The sequence below is a fragment of the Clinocottus analis genome, unplaced genomic scaffold (assembly GCF_023055335.1).
Source record: "Clinocottus analis isolate CAN_PGR_092001 unplaced genomic scaffold, fCliAna1.0.p SCAF_22, whole genome shotgun sequence".
Taxonomy (NCBI): Eukaryota; Metazoa; Chordata; class Actinopteri; order Perciformes; family Cottidae; genus Clinocottus; species Clinocottus analis.
The window spans coordinates 5,530,788-5,550,515 of NW_027175954.1; the positions used below are offsets into that span (position 1 = coordinate 5,530,788).

A 19,728-nucleotide genomic window follows, 5' to 3' on the forward strand; every position below is an offset into this window, starting at 1 on the left:
AGACAAGGATGGGTGAAAAGATCATCAGGGCGCACAGAAAGGAACCGCTGCTCTCCTGCATTCACACACACACACACACATGAGATATGTCACACACCTAAACATCAATGTGGGCGCCGTGAGGATGATGCCCCTTCAGGGTGACAGCGTGATAAGAAGGCAGTATTATATTGTAGCACCAGTGCAGCATGGTGCGCGTTACTTGCCGCACCCCTACCTCGTCTCTTCCGCTCTTTCCTCCTCTCATTAACCTCGGCTCTGATTGCCCCCAGGACTCCCTTGTGCTAATTAGAGGGGGGAAATATGTCTACGATGCATGCACTATTGTACAAACACACACACACACACACTTTGGCGCAGCTGACAGAGAGGCTTCTGTAAATGGAGGTGTGAGAAAGGCTTGTCTGCCATTGTGTTTCATCTGCGTTGTGAATGTGTTGGCAACCGCAGGGTTAACCCCACCAGGTGACAGTTAGTAGCGCTGTTGATTCCTTTTGCACAGACAGCCTTCACGTCGGCGGTGCTCAAAGTGTTCACTTCTTGATTTAGCTGCGTTAAATCAAGAAGTGAACACTTTGTCTCAACGTGGCACAATTAGGGCTGAGCAGGGTAGGAAACTGTGAATTGATCATTTGAGCTTTTTCTCCACCTTGTCAGGCACCTAAGATAATGGCTATAGCTGTGATATTACAGACAATTTAATAATAATTGTTAATGAGAGAGTCAAATAGGATCAGACAAAAAAAAAACAATCAAATAATTAATGTAATTCCTTCATGTTTTAATGAGGATTGACCTTTTGTGGTGAGATGCTTAGAACGCAGATTAACCGACTGCCAAGTGGAATCGCTTCACACGCAAAGACTTGCACAATGGCTGTTCCCAGATCCATGCCGAATTAAAGACTATTGACAGTGAAGCTGTGGGACTGCTTCCAGCACAGACATTTCTAATAGCATGTTGACATCTCCATTCAGGAGGCCTGGATGGAGCAGTTTGTGAAAAAAAAGAAAGGGCCCGTTTTCTTTTTTTTGTTTTACATGCTGTTAGGGACAAGCACAAACATGTTGTGGGAGTTGTACAGCAAATAGCCATTTGTACCTGGACTGGACGTGGGGAAGACAGAGAGGGACGAGGAAAGGGGGGTATAGATAGAGGGAGGCAAGATGGGGAGATGGAGAGCGAAAGAGAGAGTATTTAAGAGCACTTGAGTGCCAGCATAGATGTAGTCACTTCTCCCAGTGGACAAAACCAGGCCCCTCTGCACCATGGCATGATTTTTCACTTTAGCAAGCACCACTCAGTACTCCTCCTTCAGTCCCCCTTCCCTTTCTCCTCTTCTCTCAGTCACTGCGTGCTTCAGTGATTCCATCATTCTCTTTCATTCACTACAAGGGGCACAAGTGCACACACTTACAAACACACACACACACACACACACACACACACACACACACACACACACACACACACACAATTTGACCCATTTGCCCCCCTGCCATGGGTAGTAAATAATTCCATTGTGAGGGCCATTAGCAAGTATCTCAAGGGTTAAGAGGGGAAATACACAGGCAGTCAGATGGGCGATTAGACAATAAGAAGATGAAATGTCTACTATTGTTTTGTTGCTTATTGTTTCACAGAGCTCACATTAGACCTGTGGCTAATTCATATGCTTAATGCCCTCTATATGCCGTTTTTTTTCTCTCAAGGGGCCACATACTGTGGAGATGAAGACATTTAGACACACATGCATACTGGCACACACACACATTATTTGTATTGCTACCTCTCTCTCACATGTGGCAGCAGGTTACTCTGCCAAAACCTAATGATCAACAGACTTGGTTCCCATCACTGTTTAGGATTCAACATCCCTTCAGACTAAAGGAAATGTAAGATACAATTATGCAAAGTATAGAGAGGGCCGAGCCAAAACTCTTCTCCTGTCCTCATGCATTCCAACAGCAAAACCAAACTGTGTTAATGTACTCGCCTGTGTGTGTGTGTGTGTGTGTGTGTGTGTGTGTGTGTGTGTGTGTGTGTGTGTGTGTGTGTGTGTGTGTGTGTGTGTGTGTGTGTGTGTGTCTCTGTATGAGTACGGCCAAAAGCAATGCAGCTTGCCATTTTAGTTGAGGACTGCACCTTACATGGCTACATTACAGTCTTGCCAGTGACATAGCCTTTTAAGAATTGGTGTCACCAAGCCAGAAACCTCAGTAAGGAGACTGACTATGAACAATGCAATTCTTCTTAATTGTGTCTAGACGTGTGTCAGCGCATGACTTGTACGTGTGGTGTGTGTTTATGTGTCTGTATTGCCACATAGCCTGCAGTCCAGCCAGAACACATGAACCTGTGGACACACTAACTGGTCCTCTGAGCCTTTAGTTCAGCCACTGTCAGAGGGATCCTTGTATTTTTCCACAGGCATGTCAGAGGATTACACAGTCCCTCTGCTGTTTCACTGACCTCCCCCTGCAGCACATACACACACACCCACACACGCACACCCACACGCGGACACACACACACGCGGACACACACACACACACGCACACACGCGCACGCACATCAAAGCAGCTCAGTGTAATGCCCAGCACTGAGCTAGGGGCACACTGGCCTACACACTCAGCGGGCCATTGGCACACACTTCACATCTGCCTGCAGGGATTGCCAATGGCAAGCATGGCCCCTGTGTGTGTGTGTGTGTGTGTGTGTGAGTGTGTGTGTGTGTGTGTGTGTGTGTGTGTGTGTGTGTGTGTGTGTGTGTGTGTGTGTGTGTGTGTGTGTGTGTGTGTGTGAGTGTTTATTTATTTATAAGAAACAGCAACATTTTTTTTACAACTTACGTGACACATTTTGTGGTTCCATTGGTAAAAAAAAAAGAAAAAAAAGAAAGAAGCAGTTTATATATTTTTTTTTATAATTTCCAACTTGTGACCGAGTCATCTAAAATAGCTAACATTTCTACTTATTTTTAGTAGGCCTAAAGTCTAGCACTTAAAAAAAAACATAGATTTTAAGTATATGATAGTACGTCAGCTCAATTTTAAGACCAGACTTCAATGCATGTTAGTGAATTGGATGAGACATTTCCCAGCATTCCCAGAGATCAGCTATCAGTCAAACGTGTTTTCAATAGTAATTTACCAAGACATAGCAGCAAAACAATGAAAGCCTAAAAGTGGTTTTAAATCAGACAAACAGGTAAATGGTGTAGGTAGCAATGTACAATAGTTATAATGCAACATGAATTATTAAAGCGCCTCGGCACATTGGCTGAGGGGAAGATATGGTGCATGTGAATTATCTCTGATCAATATATAGAGTTTAGGGGAAACAAGGTTCCTAATTACGCCCCCATTTGACCACACGTTCACCTCTTCTCCCACCTTTTTGTTTTCTTCTCTTTCCAAGCTCTGCTAACATCCCACTCTTCCTCTGTCAGGCGCTTTGGCCTACACACAGGGCAACTATACAAGTACAATACAAATCAATGGGTCAACACATTAACACACTGACAAACAGCAGACACGGTAAGGGTTTCAAGACCTTTAACCCAAACACCTTTAGCCCCAGGTTGATCAATAGTCAGAAAAATAGCATTAACAACCCATCGCACTCTTTCCATTCCATTCCTTCTTCACTAATCATTCTTTCAATGTTATCTCCCTCACCCCTTCCTCTTTTCTTCTGCGGCAGAGAGGGAAGTTTATTTCCCAGAGCTCCTTAGAAGTCCCTGAAGCCTGTACGCCCCCATCTCACCTCCAAGCCACAGCCAGACACCCTGTTAGAAGCTATTACTATCGTTAGCTTCCCCCTTCATCCCGACACGACTCAGACAGAACCTGGACATTAGCTAATCCATACTTATTGCATCTGGGTTCCTCTCACATCCTTGTAATTCATATGGAGAGACATATTAGCGCGACATATTAGGATGGCAACAGCTCTACGAGGTGAGATGCTACACTGACACTAAATTGACTTAGCTGAAGCCTCGCGGGACGTTGCAGGGCATTGCTGCTAGCTGACGACTCGGGCCCAGTCTGCCTGTATTGAGTTTCTGTGTTTAGCTTGTAGTGCTACATGGGGCAGAGAGGGGGAATGGAAGGTGCTCCGGCTCATCGCGTTTACTGACAGGAACCCTGCAGACCACAAGGCTGTAGGGATCAATAGCATTGCACTGCACAGCCAGACGAGGCCAGACCCAAACACAGGAAGATTGTATTACACATGGACTTAAGTCACGACAAGACTACAGTGTTATTAACACAGCACAAACACATTTAGTTTGCACTCAAATGTTTATTCTATTGTATTGCGCGATCTGCCCCAACATCTAAAAGACAATCACGCAGGTTATGTTTTTGTCTGGTGATCCTGGACCTGAGCCTCCAGGTGGCCCTACATCCCTTCTTTGAACAAACAGAGCAGCGGGTTCGCTCCACTTCCCCCATGTCACCAAGGCCAGGCCCAGACATTGTGTGGCTCACCGGCCTGCTGACACGGCCACCCAGCCTGCCAGGGATTTGCCGCTGGGTCACAGAGTTGACATTTATTAAAGGAAGTTGCATGGAGAGTTACAGGGAGTTGACAGTTCTCTCGTCACGTCACACTCCAGAATTCAGAAACCTGTGCAGTCCACACCCCTCTATGTTTCCAACAATAAAAGAAACAATGAAGCTGTTAAGCGCTGAATGACCCTCCTAGGGCCCACTACAATGAGGATGACAGCTTTTATTCCCCGACTTGTGCCACTGAGTTTGGAGTTTCTTAAAATCCATTTGAAGAAAGAGAAAAATGACAGACGTTTGATGAGGGACAAATATTAAAATAAAAACAATACACATTCTAACATACAAAAACAAAAGCCTATATGTTAACATGACTAAGTGGGCAGTATGAATGATTGTGAATGTATATTTGTGGGCCGCGAGGGAATGCAGAGTTTAGTGGACTGTGAGGAACAATGAAAATCTAAAAAGGAGAAGCCGAGTGAAATGGATTGAGTGTGTTGAGGACCAGATGTGCCGTGGATGGATCAAACATCTGCTGGCTCTGCAAGGCCTCAACGGTCCTGAATGACCTCCATCATCAAACCTTTCTCCCCATGCGTCCTAGTAAACCTTTTGTTCTTTACTATTTGCCCCCTCATATAGATTGAGTTGTTTTTTCAACCAACTGTGTTAAACTTTCATTGTAAGCATTCAGAATGAAAGGTGTTGTATGCTCACAAACATTAACAAGACTACAAATCAAATTTTACAGTGCAGATTTCCTGTTTTTTTTCTGTTATTGTTCTCAATACTGTGTGTTTTGATGGTCTAGAGCATTTCTTGCTGTATAAGTTACAGTACAAAGAGGCATCACCAGATGGTAATGGTGTTTATTTTTTGCAGTACGTAATCACCATTCTGGAACTTATGACAGTAGACAGGCCCAGGGACCTGGAACCATGCCCCGAGAGACCTGAGCACCACTTCCTGTTGTACCCGCATGATCGTAGACACACACATACACACTCTTGCATGCACACATAAACACGAACATCCTCCTGGCCGCTGGCGATGCTGGCCCCCTGGGCCACAGGGATAGATGTGTTCTGGCACATGGGTCGGGGTAGTCTAAATTACACTGCAGCCACACTGGCACCCTCTGCCTCCAAGATGAATGAGCCAACTTGCCAGGCAACAATTCCATTGAGGCAGTTTAAAAACAAGGATACTGCTCTGTTTGTAATTTGGGACCACTTTGCCCACTTAGTGTACTATTTCACTTAGATAAAACTACTATATTCTTTCCCACTCCTTGAAAGAATAGCCCGGCCTTAGGTGTTACTTCTAATATTGTAATTATTGTTGTTCATTATAACATAACACTTTGAAACACAACTTACAATTAAACCCCTTAAAGACATTTGTTAAATGTCTGATTAATTTGCCTAAATATTTAATTACACCTACAGCTTATAAATATAGATTGTATAACTTGCGCCCCAAATTGCAGCATTTAATTTCAGGCAAAAATACTTTTTAAAATGCTTTTCCAAAGTTCCTTTACACTTTAAACTGCAGTCGCTGACATTTATTATGATATCATTTTGGAAACTAGAAATTAAAAGTGACTTGCTCAAACAAATTAATTTGATAGCAAGGTTGTTTTTACCTGTACCTTGCAAGGTACCTTGTCCACACATTTATTTGCACCTTAGATTATATTTAATGTCACTCTAAAGTGTGAGAAATGTCAGCACCTCTAGTGTGTACATGTGACTGCACAAATCTCACCACAAATGTATTTTTCTAATACTACCAGCTTTTTTCACTGGATTGTTCGGTCAAATATTAATTGTAGGCACCCCTGCTTTAAAAGACAGGTACAAGTAACAAGAAACAGGAACAACTGAAGTGACAGCATGTAAAAGAATAAAATATTGGATTTAAAACCCAAGATGTAGAATTTGCTTGGTAACAGCAAATATATCAGGATGTAAAATGGTGTCCAGCAGCCACTGATTTTCTCCTATAACTTCTGATACAGCAGCTAACACTACACATAATGACTGATTTACAGTTCCAGTCCTGAGCAACAACTTATTGCCAATTCGCCAAACAGTCTGTATCATAGATTCCTAGTTAACATGACAGACACAGACTCCTTTGGGGCACCCAGACCCCCTAGTGGCCCTTCGTCTGTATGTGAGTCAGGGCTGGCAGTGAAATACTGTCGGGGAAAAGAGCGGGGTGGAGGGAAGGTACCAGAGAGAGAGAGGCTCCAGTTAATGGTCTTGCATCTTCCTGGCAGCATGTCAATAATGGCTCTGATCACATTAAGTAAAGAGTCCATTAGCTTATTCTCTTTCCTACTGCATGCTCCACAGCAAAAGCACAGGAGAAAACTGAAAAGCTCCCCTAATGCAGTGTGTCTGCGCGTTACAGACACCTCTATCTGTTCCCAGCCAGACCAAAACAAAATGACTTGGGAGGTACAATCCATTATCCATTCACATATATTTACTTTAACACAGGGACGGGAGTGCAAAAAAAAAAATGTAGTTGGGTTTGCAACTATTTAATACTTTATAAACAGTATAGTCCAAAGAAATGTGTCGCATATTGTTTTTTATGAGCTCGGACTCTCGTTTAAAGTTTTCATTAGCAATGAATACATTGTTTTTATCAGGTTTCACTTTCACTTTCTTTTGAGCTCACTTATTAATCAAAGACTGTGATTTGCTACCCACTACAAGCATCAGAACATAATGTGATAAGGGGAAGGTACGACACAAAAGAATAACAGAGAATATTGCTGCATCAAGACACTACAAACATGTACAGTGACTATGTGGCGGAAGAGCAAATTGTGGGCATATGCTAATGTTATGTCTCCTGCCAAAATGGTAATCAAGACAAAGGAGATGTGATTTAAGAGAGAACGAAAAGCAGGTCGTCAGCCACCTCCACATATCCATCAGCACACATACACATGCACTGGACAGACAGACCATTTCTCAGCCGCCTCACTGCTCCACATTGGCCCTGCAGGGGCACAGCGGCCCCCACATCTGTCTCCCAGGCCCACGACAGACCTGGCTGCCGCATCCAGATCCAGCAGATCACACGGATCATCCTCAATTAATGTGAACCATCAGGCGTTCCCTCGCTGCTTCTATCACTCCAGCCCTCTTCTCCAAGGCCTCCCCTCGAGCTCAGTGCTGGGTCCGATGAGTTTCACACATCGACCACGGCTACGGTTCCTTAGCACAGTTGGGTGAGGCCAGCCAACGTTATTGTGTATGCTTTGTGAAAAGAGACAGGGAATCAATACAACAGTCCAGACCCAGACGTTGCTCAAATGTAAGTGCTGTGAGGCGGCTCTTCAGAGGTTCTGAACTCAGAGAACAGCCAACTCTGCTCTGCAGCGAACCGGGGCCTGAAAATGACTTCCATGTGCCGCCCCATCTGCACCTCTGCTGGGCTGTGGCCAAAGGACTGTCCTTTTCACTTTTGAAAGATGCCGAGGGACAGCTTTAAATCTAAAAATGGTGATGGTAGAGGTCAGGAGGGTGGATGAATCCGAGGTTAGAAGACCTTTCTTTAATATGACGGGTTCGTTTTCAGAAACAGATAATGAAAAAAGACAAGTCAGAGGGAAAAGAAACAGAAACTGTTTACTAAAGGCCACCTGGAACCAGGGATGTGCCAGATTGTGACTCACCCGTCTGTGGTCCTCCATAATAAGCCCCCCGACCCTCCCCTTCTCCTATCCTAGCAGTCTGCAACTGCACTATAAATCTCACTCTAGTCGATTAGTGTGCCCTTAGCAACAACTAACACACAGTCATGAAATTTTAACCAAAGCCATGAGTTAAATCAGGTTGAGGGGGGAAGGCCCTGCCTGTTGGTTGATCAGTGTGGCCTGGTGAAATACGCCCTGTGGCTTCTTTACATTTTCTCAAACCAGATCCAAGGAAGCATTTCTTTCTGGTATTGATGAGCATAATATTGATGGTATGGTTTTTCATAAAATTATAAAATCGGAATCTAACTTGAATTGAAGCGTTTTAATCTGGAATATGAGCAGAGGGTCATTTCGGGACTTTAGTGAATCACCATGTTAGCTGCACTTTTAAAGGGGTGCACTTTCCTCTATCAATGCTGAAATTAGTGGCTGTTATCCCCCAACAATTAAAGATTGAAACGATTGTATTTGACATATTTACTGAAGCTTGCACACAAAGGATGAACATAAGTGGTCGTAAAATACAATACACTTTAACATGATTTTGAGCCGTTTGATCTGGTGTATCTCATTTCCCACTAAAGTGTAACTGCAAATTGTCACTTGTAAAAACCAGACCGCAATCAGGAAGGCACCAATGTCGTCTGCAGCAGGTTTGGCTGCTATTTCTTATTTTTTTGCCATCTGATTTAAAGAAAGACAGCCGTAAACCACACAACATTGTACGCTACGATAGATTTTTTTTTGTGGACATTATTTTTAAAAAGTAAGGGGCATTTCTCAAAGGACTGAACTGTAAAAATGCCTGTCCCTGCAATAAACAACCACAAGGTGACATGATTGTGACTGATCAGTCCAAAGGGATACTACTCTGTCCGTCTTTGGTGACAGGATGATGTGTGTTTTTTACAGATGCCTTCTAAGTTATATATTAGTTTCATCTTGTACGACAGCAGACAGCCCATTCACAGAGTATTTTTTCTTTCTTTCTAGAAGTCAATGTTTCCGCAGTTTAGAAAACATCAAACCTCCAAGGTGTGTACACAAGGTCACATCCAAAAGTAACAAATTCCTTTGATGTGCAGAACATAAAGGAGGAATTTAACATGATCACAGAGTGCAAATTTCAACCTCTATGATTCTTACAAATGTCCTCCATCCGCATCTGGACATAGCTACTGATTTCCCTGTGGTCCATCACAGGGGAAGAAGTAGAGCTAGTTGTTCACACATGACCTCTGACCTACCACTGAGGAGCCAATGGGGCAGCGTCCTGTGTCTTGGGAGCTGCTGCCCTCTGATGTGATGGCTCCAGGCAGTGGGCTTTGCGTGAACCCATCCCCCATGGCACCCCTCGCCACTAGATCCTCTGCATTATTCATACAGCCCGAGATGGGTTGGGGAGAGAAACAGAATATGGAAAAGGAAGCACCAATGTTCAAGACCTTCTCAGATCACAAGGAACTTCTGCTTAACCTCCCTTGAAGTGGCGAACACAAGGATAGAGCAGTTTTTTAAGGAACTGGATCTGAAAGCAGGACTCTGGATCAATGGGGATTCCCTGGAGGCTTGGTAGAGATCGCATTCACTGAAAGGTGATTGGTCAATCAATGTGGTTCCCATGGTTCACTTTGCCATTGTGAGAACCGATCCATCCTATTGCAAGTGATACTGTCTTATGATCGAGATGCCCTTATGTTAATGTGTAACCAGTGTAGCATCACTCTACACAGACTGTACACATGTTAACAGGAAAATGTAAACATCAGAGGCGTTATGTGACACAAGCTCTATGAGGGTCGGCGATCTCCCACTTGATCTACTGAAGATGTGTATATGGCTCCTATTTCCCTTTTTCTAAGTGTGTGCCGAGCAGGACATTTCTCCTTACTACTTTCTAAATACATACATACATATCATTGAGTATGATAGGTGATGATTAGTGAAAAGCATATACATGTTAAGCTGTTAATCCCTAATGCACACCATGCAACCTAACAACGCCGCACACCCCACCTCTTAATACAGCCCAGCACATAACCCACAGTACTAATTGCATAATTGCCTGATTTGTTTTAACTGACAGTGGTGCCCTGGCCCATGACAAGGCCATCATTTGCTCATCCTCATTGTCAGCAATTTGCAAGGCGGATACCCCACTACACACACCCACTACACAACATCCAGCACCACAGTATTAGAGACAGCCATGAATTAAGAATTCATCGCAGCGTCAGAGAGATGAATAAATACAGCCGGTGCTAGATTAATTCTGAGAGACATGGATGCAGGAAGATAAAATAAACTAACAGCAGCAGGCTGTCCCCCAGATAAAGTGGGTACTCCATCGTCTCTCTGCTGTAATTATTGGCTAATAGTCATTAACCTGGCAAACAGAGGTTTAGCTGTATTGTTTAAAGGACTCTGGGATGCATAATGACAGACTAATATGTCATAGCACTGGGGGAGATGGGGGAGGGGTGGATTAATGAGATTTTACTGGAGGGAGTGTACAAGAAGAGGTGGGGCACGCTTGGAAAATATAGGGGAAAGAGGGCCACATTAAGCTAATTGGAAGATGAGTGCCTACTTGTAAAAGTGCTTCTAATGGCATATTTGTTTCTCTCACAGCATCACAACGCTAATGCAGGGAAGTAAAGTTGTGAGATGTACTGTAGTAAGGACTAAAGGGTGTTTGTCTGCAAATGTGCCAACATGTTTTTTTTGGCTGGAATTTAACATTGCTCCTTTACATTTATAGCTTTCAAAATGTAGCTGTTATAAATGAGTTACTCCATGCTTTTATAAGAAAAAGCAATGTATTGAAACGCTACAGTAGTTGTTTCCAAATAGACTAAACCTTAATCAAGTTTGTCCCCCTTTTGAATTTGTGTCGACTGTATGCTCCAAGCCTAACCCCAGCCCAAATGTCTCCAAAACTCAATTGACCGTTGAACGAGGAGTGCTTGGATAGCCTCCTCTCAGACAGGGTCCAGTGCATAGCAAAGCTGCTGACCTGTTCTGACAGCTGGCTGGCCCTTCCTAACACTAATAGGTTGCAGTTTGGCCTGTGTCACCGGGTTTCGGCTTTTGTTTGACTTCATGAGTGGGGAAGTGGAGGTACAGGTTAGGGCTAGTAGAGGATCAAATAAATGTCTGAAATGAGATGGGGGCTGGGTAAACGGCATGCAGGTTGGAGACAAGTGATCTTGTTCATGTGTATAAGCTTGCAAAGCTTTGGAGTTTTTTTTTAATAAAGATCATCAGAAGCTCACATAGTTTGGACCTAATCCCTCGCATTTGTTAATGGCCTCCATTTTGTTAGCTTGTGGTTCTTAAAAATTGTATAGCGTCAATTAGACCTGCAAACAAAAAAGAGGAGCAGTTAAGAAATTGTTGTGAAGATGTCTTAAACTGGCTTAAATTTAATTAAATGTGGCTTACCATTGATTCCCAAAACCCATGTACTCTCTATTCTTATTAAATACTAAACAGAGACTATTCATTAGGATTTTACAATTCAATTGCATTTAGAATTGTTTGTGCTTCTAATAAGAGTTGTTATTGGATTGTATTTTCATGTATTATAAATTAATCTTTTTTGTGTCACTACAAAACAAAGACTTTTCTTTAGATTTTTTCTTTTGAAATGCTCCGGTTGTGGATCTATTTAAAGATTCACTTTCTTATCTGCTTTCATTTTTTTTGTTTCAATTAAATCAAATGGAAGTACTAATGCCCAAATGGCCATGCAGTATAAAATAATAGTGCCCAGGCTAGAATTTAAAGTCATACCTCCAGGCAAAAACTCCAGAGCGCACACAGAATGAAAGTGTAAAATGTTTTTTAATGTATATTTAAGAACAAATACCCCAGTGACTATTGATGTTTCGTCTCAGAAGAATCTATTTCTCCAGTATATCTGAGGGCATGATATGAAAACACTCACATTTTTATTTTCTCTGTTTTTCTGCTCTTCTTCCTCTGTGTCTCTCCTGTGCTATCTCTCTTTCACTGCCTCTCTTTAAACATTTATCTTCTGTTTTCTCCTTACAGACCTTTTGTGCTTTGTGATGTTGGGTTTTACAGCTTTCTACTCCACACCACAGTTGCCGTTTATCTTTTATAGATGCCAGTAGCTAGGAGCACATATGCAATGTTACCATTTCACTGTGACTAATTGTCATCGCTTGTGTTATTCCCTTGATGTCACTGAGCCTGGTTCCCCAGGAACCTGCGTGTGAAGTATTTACACTATGTCTCGCCTTTTCGGGATTCCTATCTTGTTCACGCAAACATCCATATCGTTGAATATTATATAACAACAAGAGGACAACTTGCTCAAACATAGAAGTTCCGCCACAAGCAACATTCAGGATTCTTTTCTATTCTTTTCCCAGAAACCCTTGCCTTCTCTTGATATTGAACAATATGCACATTTTATGGTTCCTTTCAACAGCACTAATATACAAGCATAATACTATAAATATGCAGCCTGCCAAATAAAAGGAACACAGGCTCAATGCCACTATCAAGGCATATGCAAACCCAAGCTTAGTTTTTGCTCTTTTAATGTCCAAAACCATTCCCTGATACATATTTTAGCAGTAGCATCCTCCCTCAAGCATTTCCCTGCCTGAGAGATGGAGAACACACTGAGAAAAATGCTTGCCAACCAAGGTGCGATTAGTGGCTTGCATTAATTATGCTATTATTTCTACCATTTCTTCTCTTGTTCACGCAATGTCTGTTCCCCTAGGTGCAGTTTGTGTACAGAGGGAGTCCTAGAAAGAGTTCACATCTTTTACAAAGCTGTTTTGTCAGTCTTCCTGATTAATACCCTCACAATGTTACAAGTCATAGAGAACTCCCAACCTCAGTGTTTTATTGCTTGAGACTCTTGCCTGCTGTCATCATCTTGTCATTAATGATCAATTTCTCAGGAATGATTTCTCAAAAAAAGTGTCTTTCAATAAAGCTTGGTTACTTGTCGCTCCAGGAGCATCTGAATTTCATATGCAGAGGAGCTTGCCCTTACATACTAACCCTTGCACTTTCTTCTCTTTTGACGAAACTGATTATGCACAATCAATAATGGTTTGCATTTTGTCTTCTCTCTCGTCTCCTCTGGGGCATCTAGGATACTGCAGGCAAGGTGCTGGACCGCTGGACCATCATGTCCCGAGAAGAGGAGATAATCACCCTGCAGCAGTTTCTGCGCTTTGGTGAGACCAAGTCCATTGTAGAACTGATGGCCATTCAGGAGAAGGAAGGTCAGGCAGTTACAGTTCCCTCCTCCAAAACAGACTCCGGGATTAGGACATTTATTGAAAGCAACAACAGGTCCCGCAGCCCAGGGATCCTGACCCATATGGAAACCAGTAGCCCATCCAGCATTCACCATTTTGAGAATATACCCAACAGCTTAGCTTTCCTCCTGCCCTTCCAATACATCAACCCAGTCTCTGCCCCCATGCTTGGCTTGCCGCCCAATACCCTACCAATGGATCAGGCTGCTCTCCGGCTCCGGGAAGCCAGCCTGCCAAACCAAGGTGAACAGGTGGACACCAGTGAATCAGAAGTGTCCCTGTCACCCTTCCGCACAGGCCAGAGCCCTAGTCGTGGAGCCATGGGACCCATGAACAACATTGAACCCAAAACAGAGCCCAACCATAGGGCATCGCCCATCTCACCAACCCCTTCTACCCAGCAGGCCCAACAGCAGCAACAGCAGACACCACTCCAACAGCAGCAGCAGGGCCAACAGCAGTCCCAAAATCAACCTCAGCAGTCCAATAGTTTGAGTGACCATCAAGTACACCACCAAGTACACCACCATTACGTGAAGGACGAGCACTCAAAAAGCATCTCCCATTCTTCCTTTTCCTCCAAGATGCATCGCATGCGCCGCATGGGATCCACCTCACGCAAGGGTCGTGTGTGCTGCAATTCTTGTGGCAAAACCTTTTATGATAAAGGCACCCTTAAGATACATTATAATGCTGTACATTTGAAGATCAAACACCGTTGCACTATTGATGGGTGCAATATGGTCTTCAGCTCACTACGCAGCCGTAACCGCCACAGTGCTAATCCTAATCCACGGTTGCACATGCCCATGCTGCGCAATAACCGCGACAAGGACCTCATCCGTTCAACCACTGGTACACCTGTCATCTCAAGCACCAAGCATGGTGGCTTTAGTCTCACCAGCCCTGGGAGGCCACCACTGGGCTTTACAACCCCACCGGTAGACTCTATGCTTCAGTCACCCCTGCAAAGCCCACTGGTGTTCCCCTCCTTGAAGTCAGTGCAGCCTGTACAACCAGTGCCCCCATTCTACCGCACACTACTGTCCCCACAGGACCTTGTTAGTCCTCCAGTGTCACTGCCCACCAGCCCCATCCTGCCCACAACCACCAACAGTACCAGCCTGATGGACCAACAACAACATATCCTGGCTGCTGCAGGAGCTTCACACAATAATATTCATATGTCAGAGGTGGGAACCATGTCCCACCGCTTGCATACACATAATGCCAACCACGACCTCAACACTGGCAGTTGTGAACCCACACCCAAAAAGAAACCTCGTAAATCAAGCATGCCAGTGAAGATTGAGAAAGAAGTGATTGATGTGGCGGATGAATACGACGAGGACAAAGATGATGATGATGATGACATTCACCATAATCACCACCATCACTCTACGCTTCTACACAACAATGTCAAAATGAATGGTAACTGTAACAGCAACAACAACAGTGGCAGTGGCAGTGGTACAGGAAACCACAGTGGTGGTAGTGGGCAGCAATCCCCTTCCCAGGATGAGATGAGCCCCGGCCTAGCTCTGAGAGGAATGATGAGACAGAGTGAAGATGAATGCAGGGAAGGTACTGGCAGTGAAAGCAGGGGTGGAAATGATCTTCAAGGCTCTGGCGAGCTTCGTTGTATGGGCAGCTTCACCTCTGAGGACCAAGATCATGAAAGAGACTTTGAGAACGAATCAGAAACCTCTGATTCCAAAATGTTCTACCGTGATGAGCTGATAGATGTAGACGAACAGCAAAAACACAGTAGGGGGGGAAGGTGTATGGACAAGGAACAAGACGATGACGGTTGTGAGGAAGCCCAATTGAGAAAGGAAATGGAAGGAAAGGGTCATTCCTCACCCTCCCCTCATCAGCCCCCTATCAGGATCAAGGAAGAACTCAACGATCCTACTTACGACATGTTCTGCATGGGCCAGTACGGCCTCTATAATGGAGGAATGGCGGCTGCTGCTGCTGCTGCAAGCATGGCGGCTCTACATGAGAGCTTCATCTCTTCAATGGGCTATGGTGCCAGCCCACCCAAATTCCCTTCTTCTCAATCACCAGAAGGAGACCCATGTTCAAGTCCTGACCCCAAGATCTGCTATGTGTGTAAGAAGAGCTTCAAGAGTTCCTACAGCATGAAACTGCATTACAAGAACGTGCACCTCAAGGAGATGCATGTGTGCACTGTGGCTGGCTGCAACGCTGCCTTCCCTTCCCGGCGGAGCCGAGACAGGTTAGTACAAGAACATTTTATTTTTAATGCAATCACAGGTAGGTTCAACTGAAATGCTTAATTCAATATTAATCATCCATTATAATTTAAGGCATTTTATAAATCTGCAGATCATACTCTGTTTATTTCTTTATATATATATATATATATATATATATATATATATATATATATATATATATATATATATATATATATATATATATATATTCATAAAAGTCATCAACAGTTATTTTTGGGAGAGATGTCACTTTTCATTTCATGTTAAAAACAAGATTTAGCGGCAGTGTGTCAGTTCTGTATGACATTTAGGCTACCACTTAACATCTGTTAACTAATGCAACACAAAAAAAATTGGTTCAGGGACATCTGTTCCTTATCAAGTCAGAATTCAGAATGCAGGGTGTCAGGATTAAAAACACATACACACACATTCAGACAAGCACTAGGCTGTATCCATCAACCCTGCAGCTGCAAGTGTGTTGTTTACCTGCCCTCACTACCTCACCTTGTGATAGAGAGGTGGAGGCGCATATATTAACATAGGCAGCGGTTTGTCAAACCACTGCATTTATTAACGCATTAGGAGGTGAGGCTAGCTATATTCACCTGGGCTTGTTAGCACATATCAGTCCCACACACTCACTCTGCAGAATATATTGGAGCAGAAGTGGCAGCAGGTTGATGCCATAACATATGCTGGAGGTACATAACATCACTCGTGCCCTGGGCAGGCCCAGACTCCTTCGGGGATTACAAACCACTGGAGTTGTTTTTGCATCATGGGAGCACTTTTAAGAGGTATATTGGCCAGCATCCAGACATGGTTAATGAGGATAATTTTCAATCCCTTACATAGACAGTAATACTATCCTCTAGAATGTCAAACACCTTTCATGCTCACACTCTTTATCTTTTTAATAGAACTTTTTTTTTTGTATATCAACCTTACTCAATCAGCTCAAGGGAACAGAAAACAAATAAATACATATAAAAAAAATACAGGTGATACTTTATTTTAAGGAAGGGGACAGGTTCAACATACTGCTCGCTTCAATTTGAACACATCTTCCTAGAGGGAGCTTTATATCTTTCCTCAGTGTGTTTTGTCTCACCCACACACTACTTCTGCCCCGCCTCCTATGATCCGCCCAAACTGCTCTTTTTCTACCCGAAGCCTTTGATTACATTTGGGGTTTTTTTTGGTGGCATCTGTTCCTACCACGGTTTGTTCATTAACAGCATGTAAAGGGAAGCATGTGATTCTGGGACTCTGTTAGATGGATGTGGGAGGGGAACAGGGGGAGCAGAACAGGAGACGAGGTAGCGTTAGTGAAGGTGAAGCCCTGCTGCTCACCTGACGCAACTGTGCCGACAACAGCAAGATGACAGGAAGGGTTATTATAGCATGCATTGCTCAGTGTGGTGTACTGCCACTGGTTTGTTAACTCCCTTCTTTTGACAAGGCTTTAGAAATAAAGGATGCCTGATGACCGACCTGCTGTGTAACATGTGTATGCACATATACACACACATGTACAAACGGATAACACAGAAAACAATGTGCTCTTCTATAGACCTTATGACTACATAAATGTTCTCTTAATGCTATTGTTAGATTATAAATGGCCTTACCTGAATTTAAAAAAAAAAAGAAAAACAAGATGAGAGCTCCACTGTACATTATTGGGAAATCTAACATGAGAAAATATTAAAATAGAAGATAGGAGTTACAACTTATATTTTTGTACTGGAAAAAACATCTCCTGAGTCTATCACCATTGGTAATCAGTAATCAGAATGGTATTGGTGCTAAGATGGATACTTTTTTGGTCAGTTTTGTAACGTAGCCCCTTTATCCTGGAATTGGCTGGCATGACCCTATGATGTCGTATGGAAACTGTCAAATAAAAACTAAATAAGGTGTCAACAGCAAAAATATAAAATGATCATCCTGTGTCAATCTGAATGTTTGTGTGTGTGTGTGTGTGTGTGTGTGTGTGTGTGTGTGTGTGTGTGTGTGTGTGTGTGTGTGTGTGTGTGACAGCGACGAAACACAAGCATGTACATGCAATTCAAACATAAAGTGGCAGAACATATGGGGGATAGAGACCATTTTGTAGCTATGAGGGACAACTGCTGCAGTGAACATGAAGGTTGGAGATGTACAATATAGCTTGAGGTGGGTGAGACACTATTGTTTCCATACTTTTTCTGTGGGGGATAAATTCCTGATAGCATATGGGACATATTACGTTGCCGCTAGTTCAACCAGGGGGCAAAAAAGCAGAAAGAAGGGCATTACAAAGCTCAAGGAATCCTGGACCTTTGAGACAAGTCAATACAAAAACCCGGGCTCGCATCAAATCTGTCCCTGGATAATCCCCTAATGACAAAATGTAAATTTAAGTGTCATGGTGGCAATAAAACGGGAATATAATTTAGTGGTTTTCATAAGCGCACATAAGATCACACTGCATGAAATTGCACAAATTAATGTTGAGAATGTGCATTACATGAGATTAGTCAAACTCCATTGTTTCTCCTACTTTGATTCTTTTGTCAACTGCGTTTTTTCCAGAAATGATAAATCAGCAGCTCTGTCCGGTTAGTCACCTCAGACATAAAGGAATGGAACATTTAATACATAACACAAAGTAAGAAAACATTAGATTAATAGCCACATTTACTTTTAATAAAAGGAAGGTAAACCTGTAGTTATTTGTTGTTGTTTTTGCAGCTGAATAATATATGCTAGAGCAGTATTTTAATACGCCTGGCTTCCTCTTCTCAATTCCTTCCAAACACAGCTGTTGACATGCCGCAACAGGGAAGTCCAAGTACCTCTGCATATCTGATTATTCCATTGACCGAGTGAAAAGCCAAAGGCACGTAAACACACCATCAGACGGCAGCATCAAAAGCTCTCGTATCAAAGTAAAGAAGAAAAAGGAGGAGAGGTCATTTGATCTACTGAGAAAAACAACCAAGAGGCAATGACATTGTCAGAGTATAGGACACATTGTGAATGTGCTGCCACGGAAACAATGTGTTCGTATCACTAGTGTTCGTTCACTTTGGATACCTCCCCTGTTTAGAAGACACAAATACACACACATTAGTTACACATACACAGTGAGGAATGCAGGCAAGGATAAAGGATTTAATGCCCTGTTAGTGTTTTGAGTGTAAAACAGAGACCAACACAAGAGAAAGTGGGTATGTGTGGTTTTACGGTGGGGTGTCCTCTCAGCCTCCAAGCTGCCTGCTGCCCGGTGGTAAATGATTGCATATTTATTGTGGCAGCGTCGGCAGAAGTGTTGAAGAAGCTGCATGATTAACTGCTGCATAGACGCGCGTACCAGCAATCATCACTATTATTGGCCTCGTTATTCATATTTTTTTTTAAACCTTTGACGAAACTTGCCTCACTTATCTCTTGTTCATCTGCTTGTCCTGCTTCTCTTTTTAACCTTCACTCCAACACTTTTACTTGCTCTAATGTCACCAAAGCGAGTAGCTTCTTCCACATTCCCATGGTGCAGAAGCGCGTAGCCCATGGTCCCCGCATGGGCCACTGCGGAGAGAGTGAAGGTTAATTATGTTGGAGAGTCTCTTCCCTCCCCTCTCCTTCCTCTCTCTGTCTCCCTCCCTTTCCCTCGGTCCCCTCACGGCATGTGGGCCCGGCTCCACTGCTTCACAATTAGCTCTCTGTTTGTCTCTTATAAACAAAGGGCACGTTGCTCATAGAGAGAATATGTAAGCAAATGCCACGGACCCCAGATCAAAATATTCAAATACTGGGAACATCCCTTTAATTTATGAGAATAAGAAGAATTATTATATTCTGAGATAAATAACGTTATGAATTGAATTCTTGAACAAGAAAGGTTTTTCATGTTATTTTTAATGTATATTTAATGTCTACGC

At 43.2% G+C, this 19,728-nt stretch overlaps 1 protein-coding gene across 2 annotated transcripts in view; it reads left to right on the forward strand.

Annotated features, from left to right (window-relative positions):
* Positions 1–19,728, forward strand: part of bnc2 (basonuclin zinc finger protein 2) — a 154,843-nt gene that overhangs the window by 126,578 nt on the left and 8,537 nt on the right. For both annotated transcript variants that reach the window (XM_068589024.1, XM_068589023.1), the window contains exon 5: positions 13,388–15,798. In XM_068589024.1, the coding sequence (XP_068445125.1) occupies positions 13,388–15,798 (2,411 nt within the window). The remainder of the gene's footprint in view (positions 1–13,387; positions 15,799–19,728) is intronic.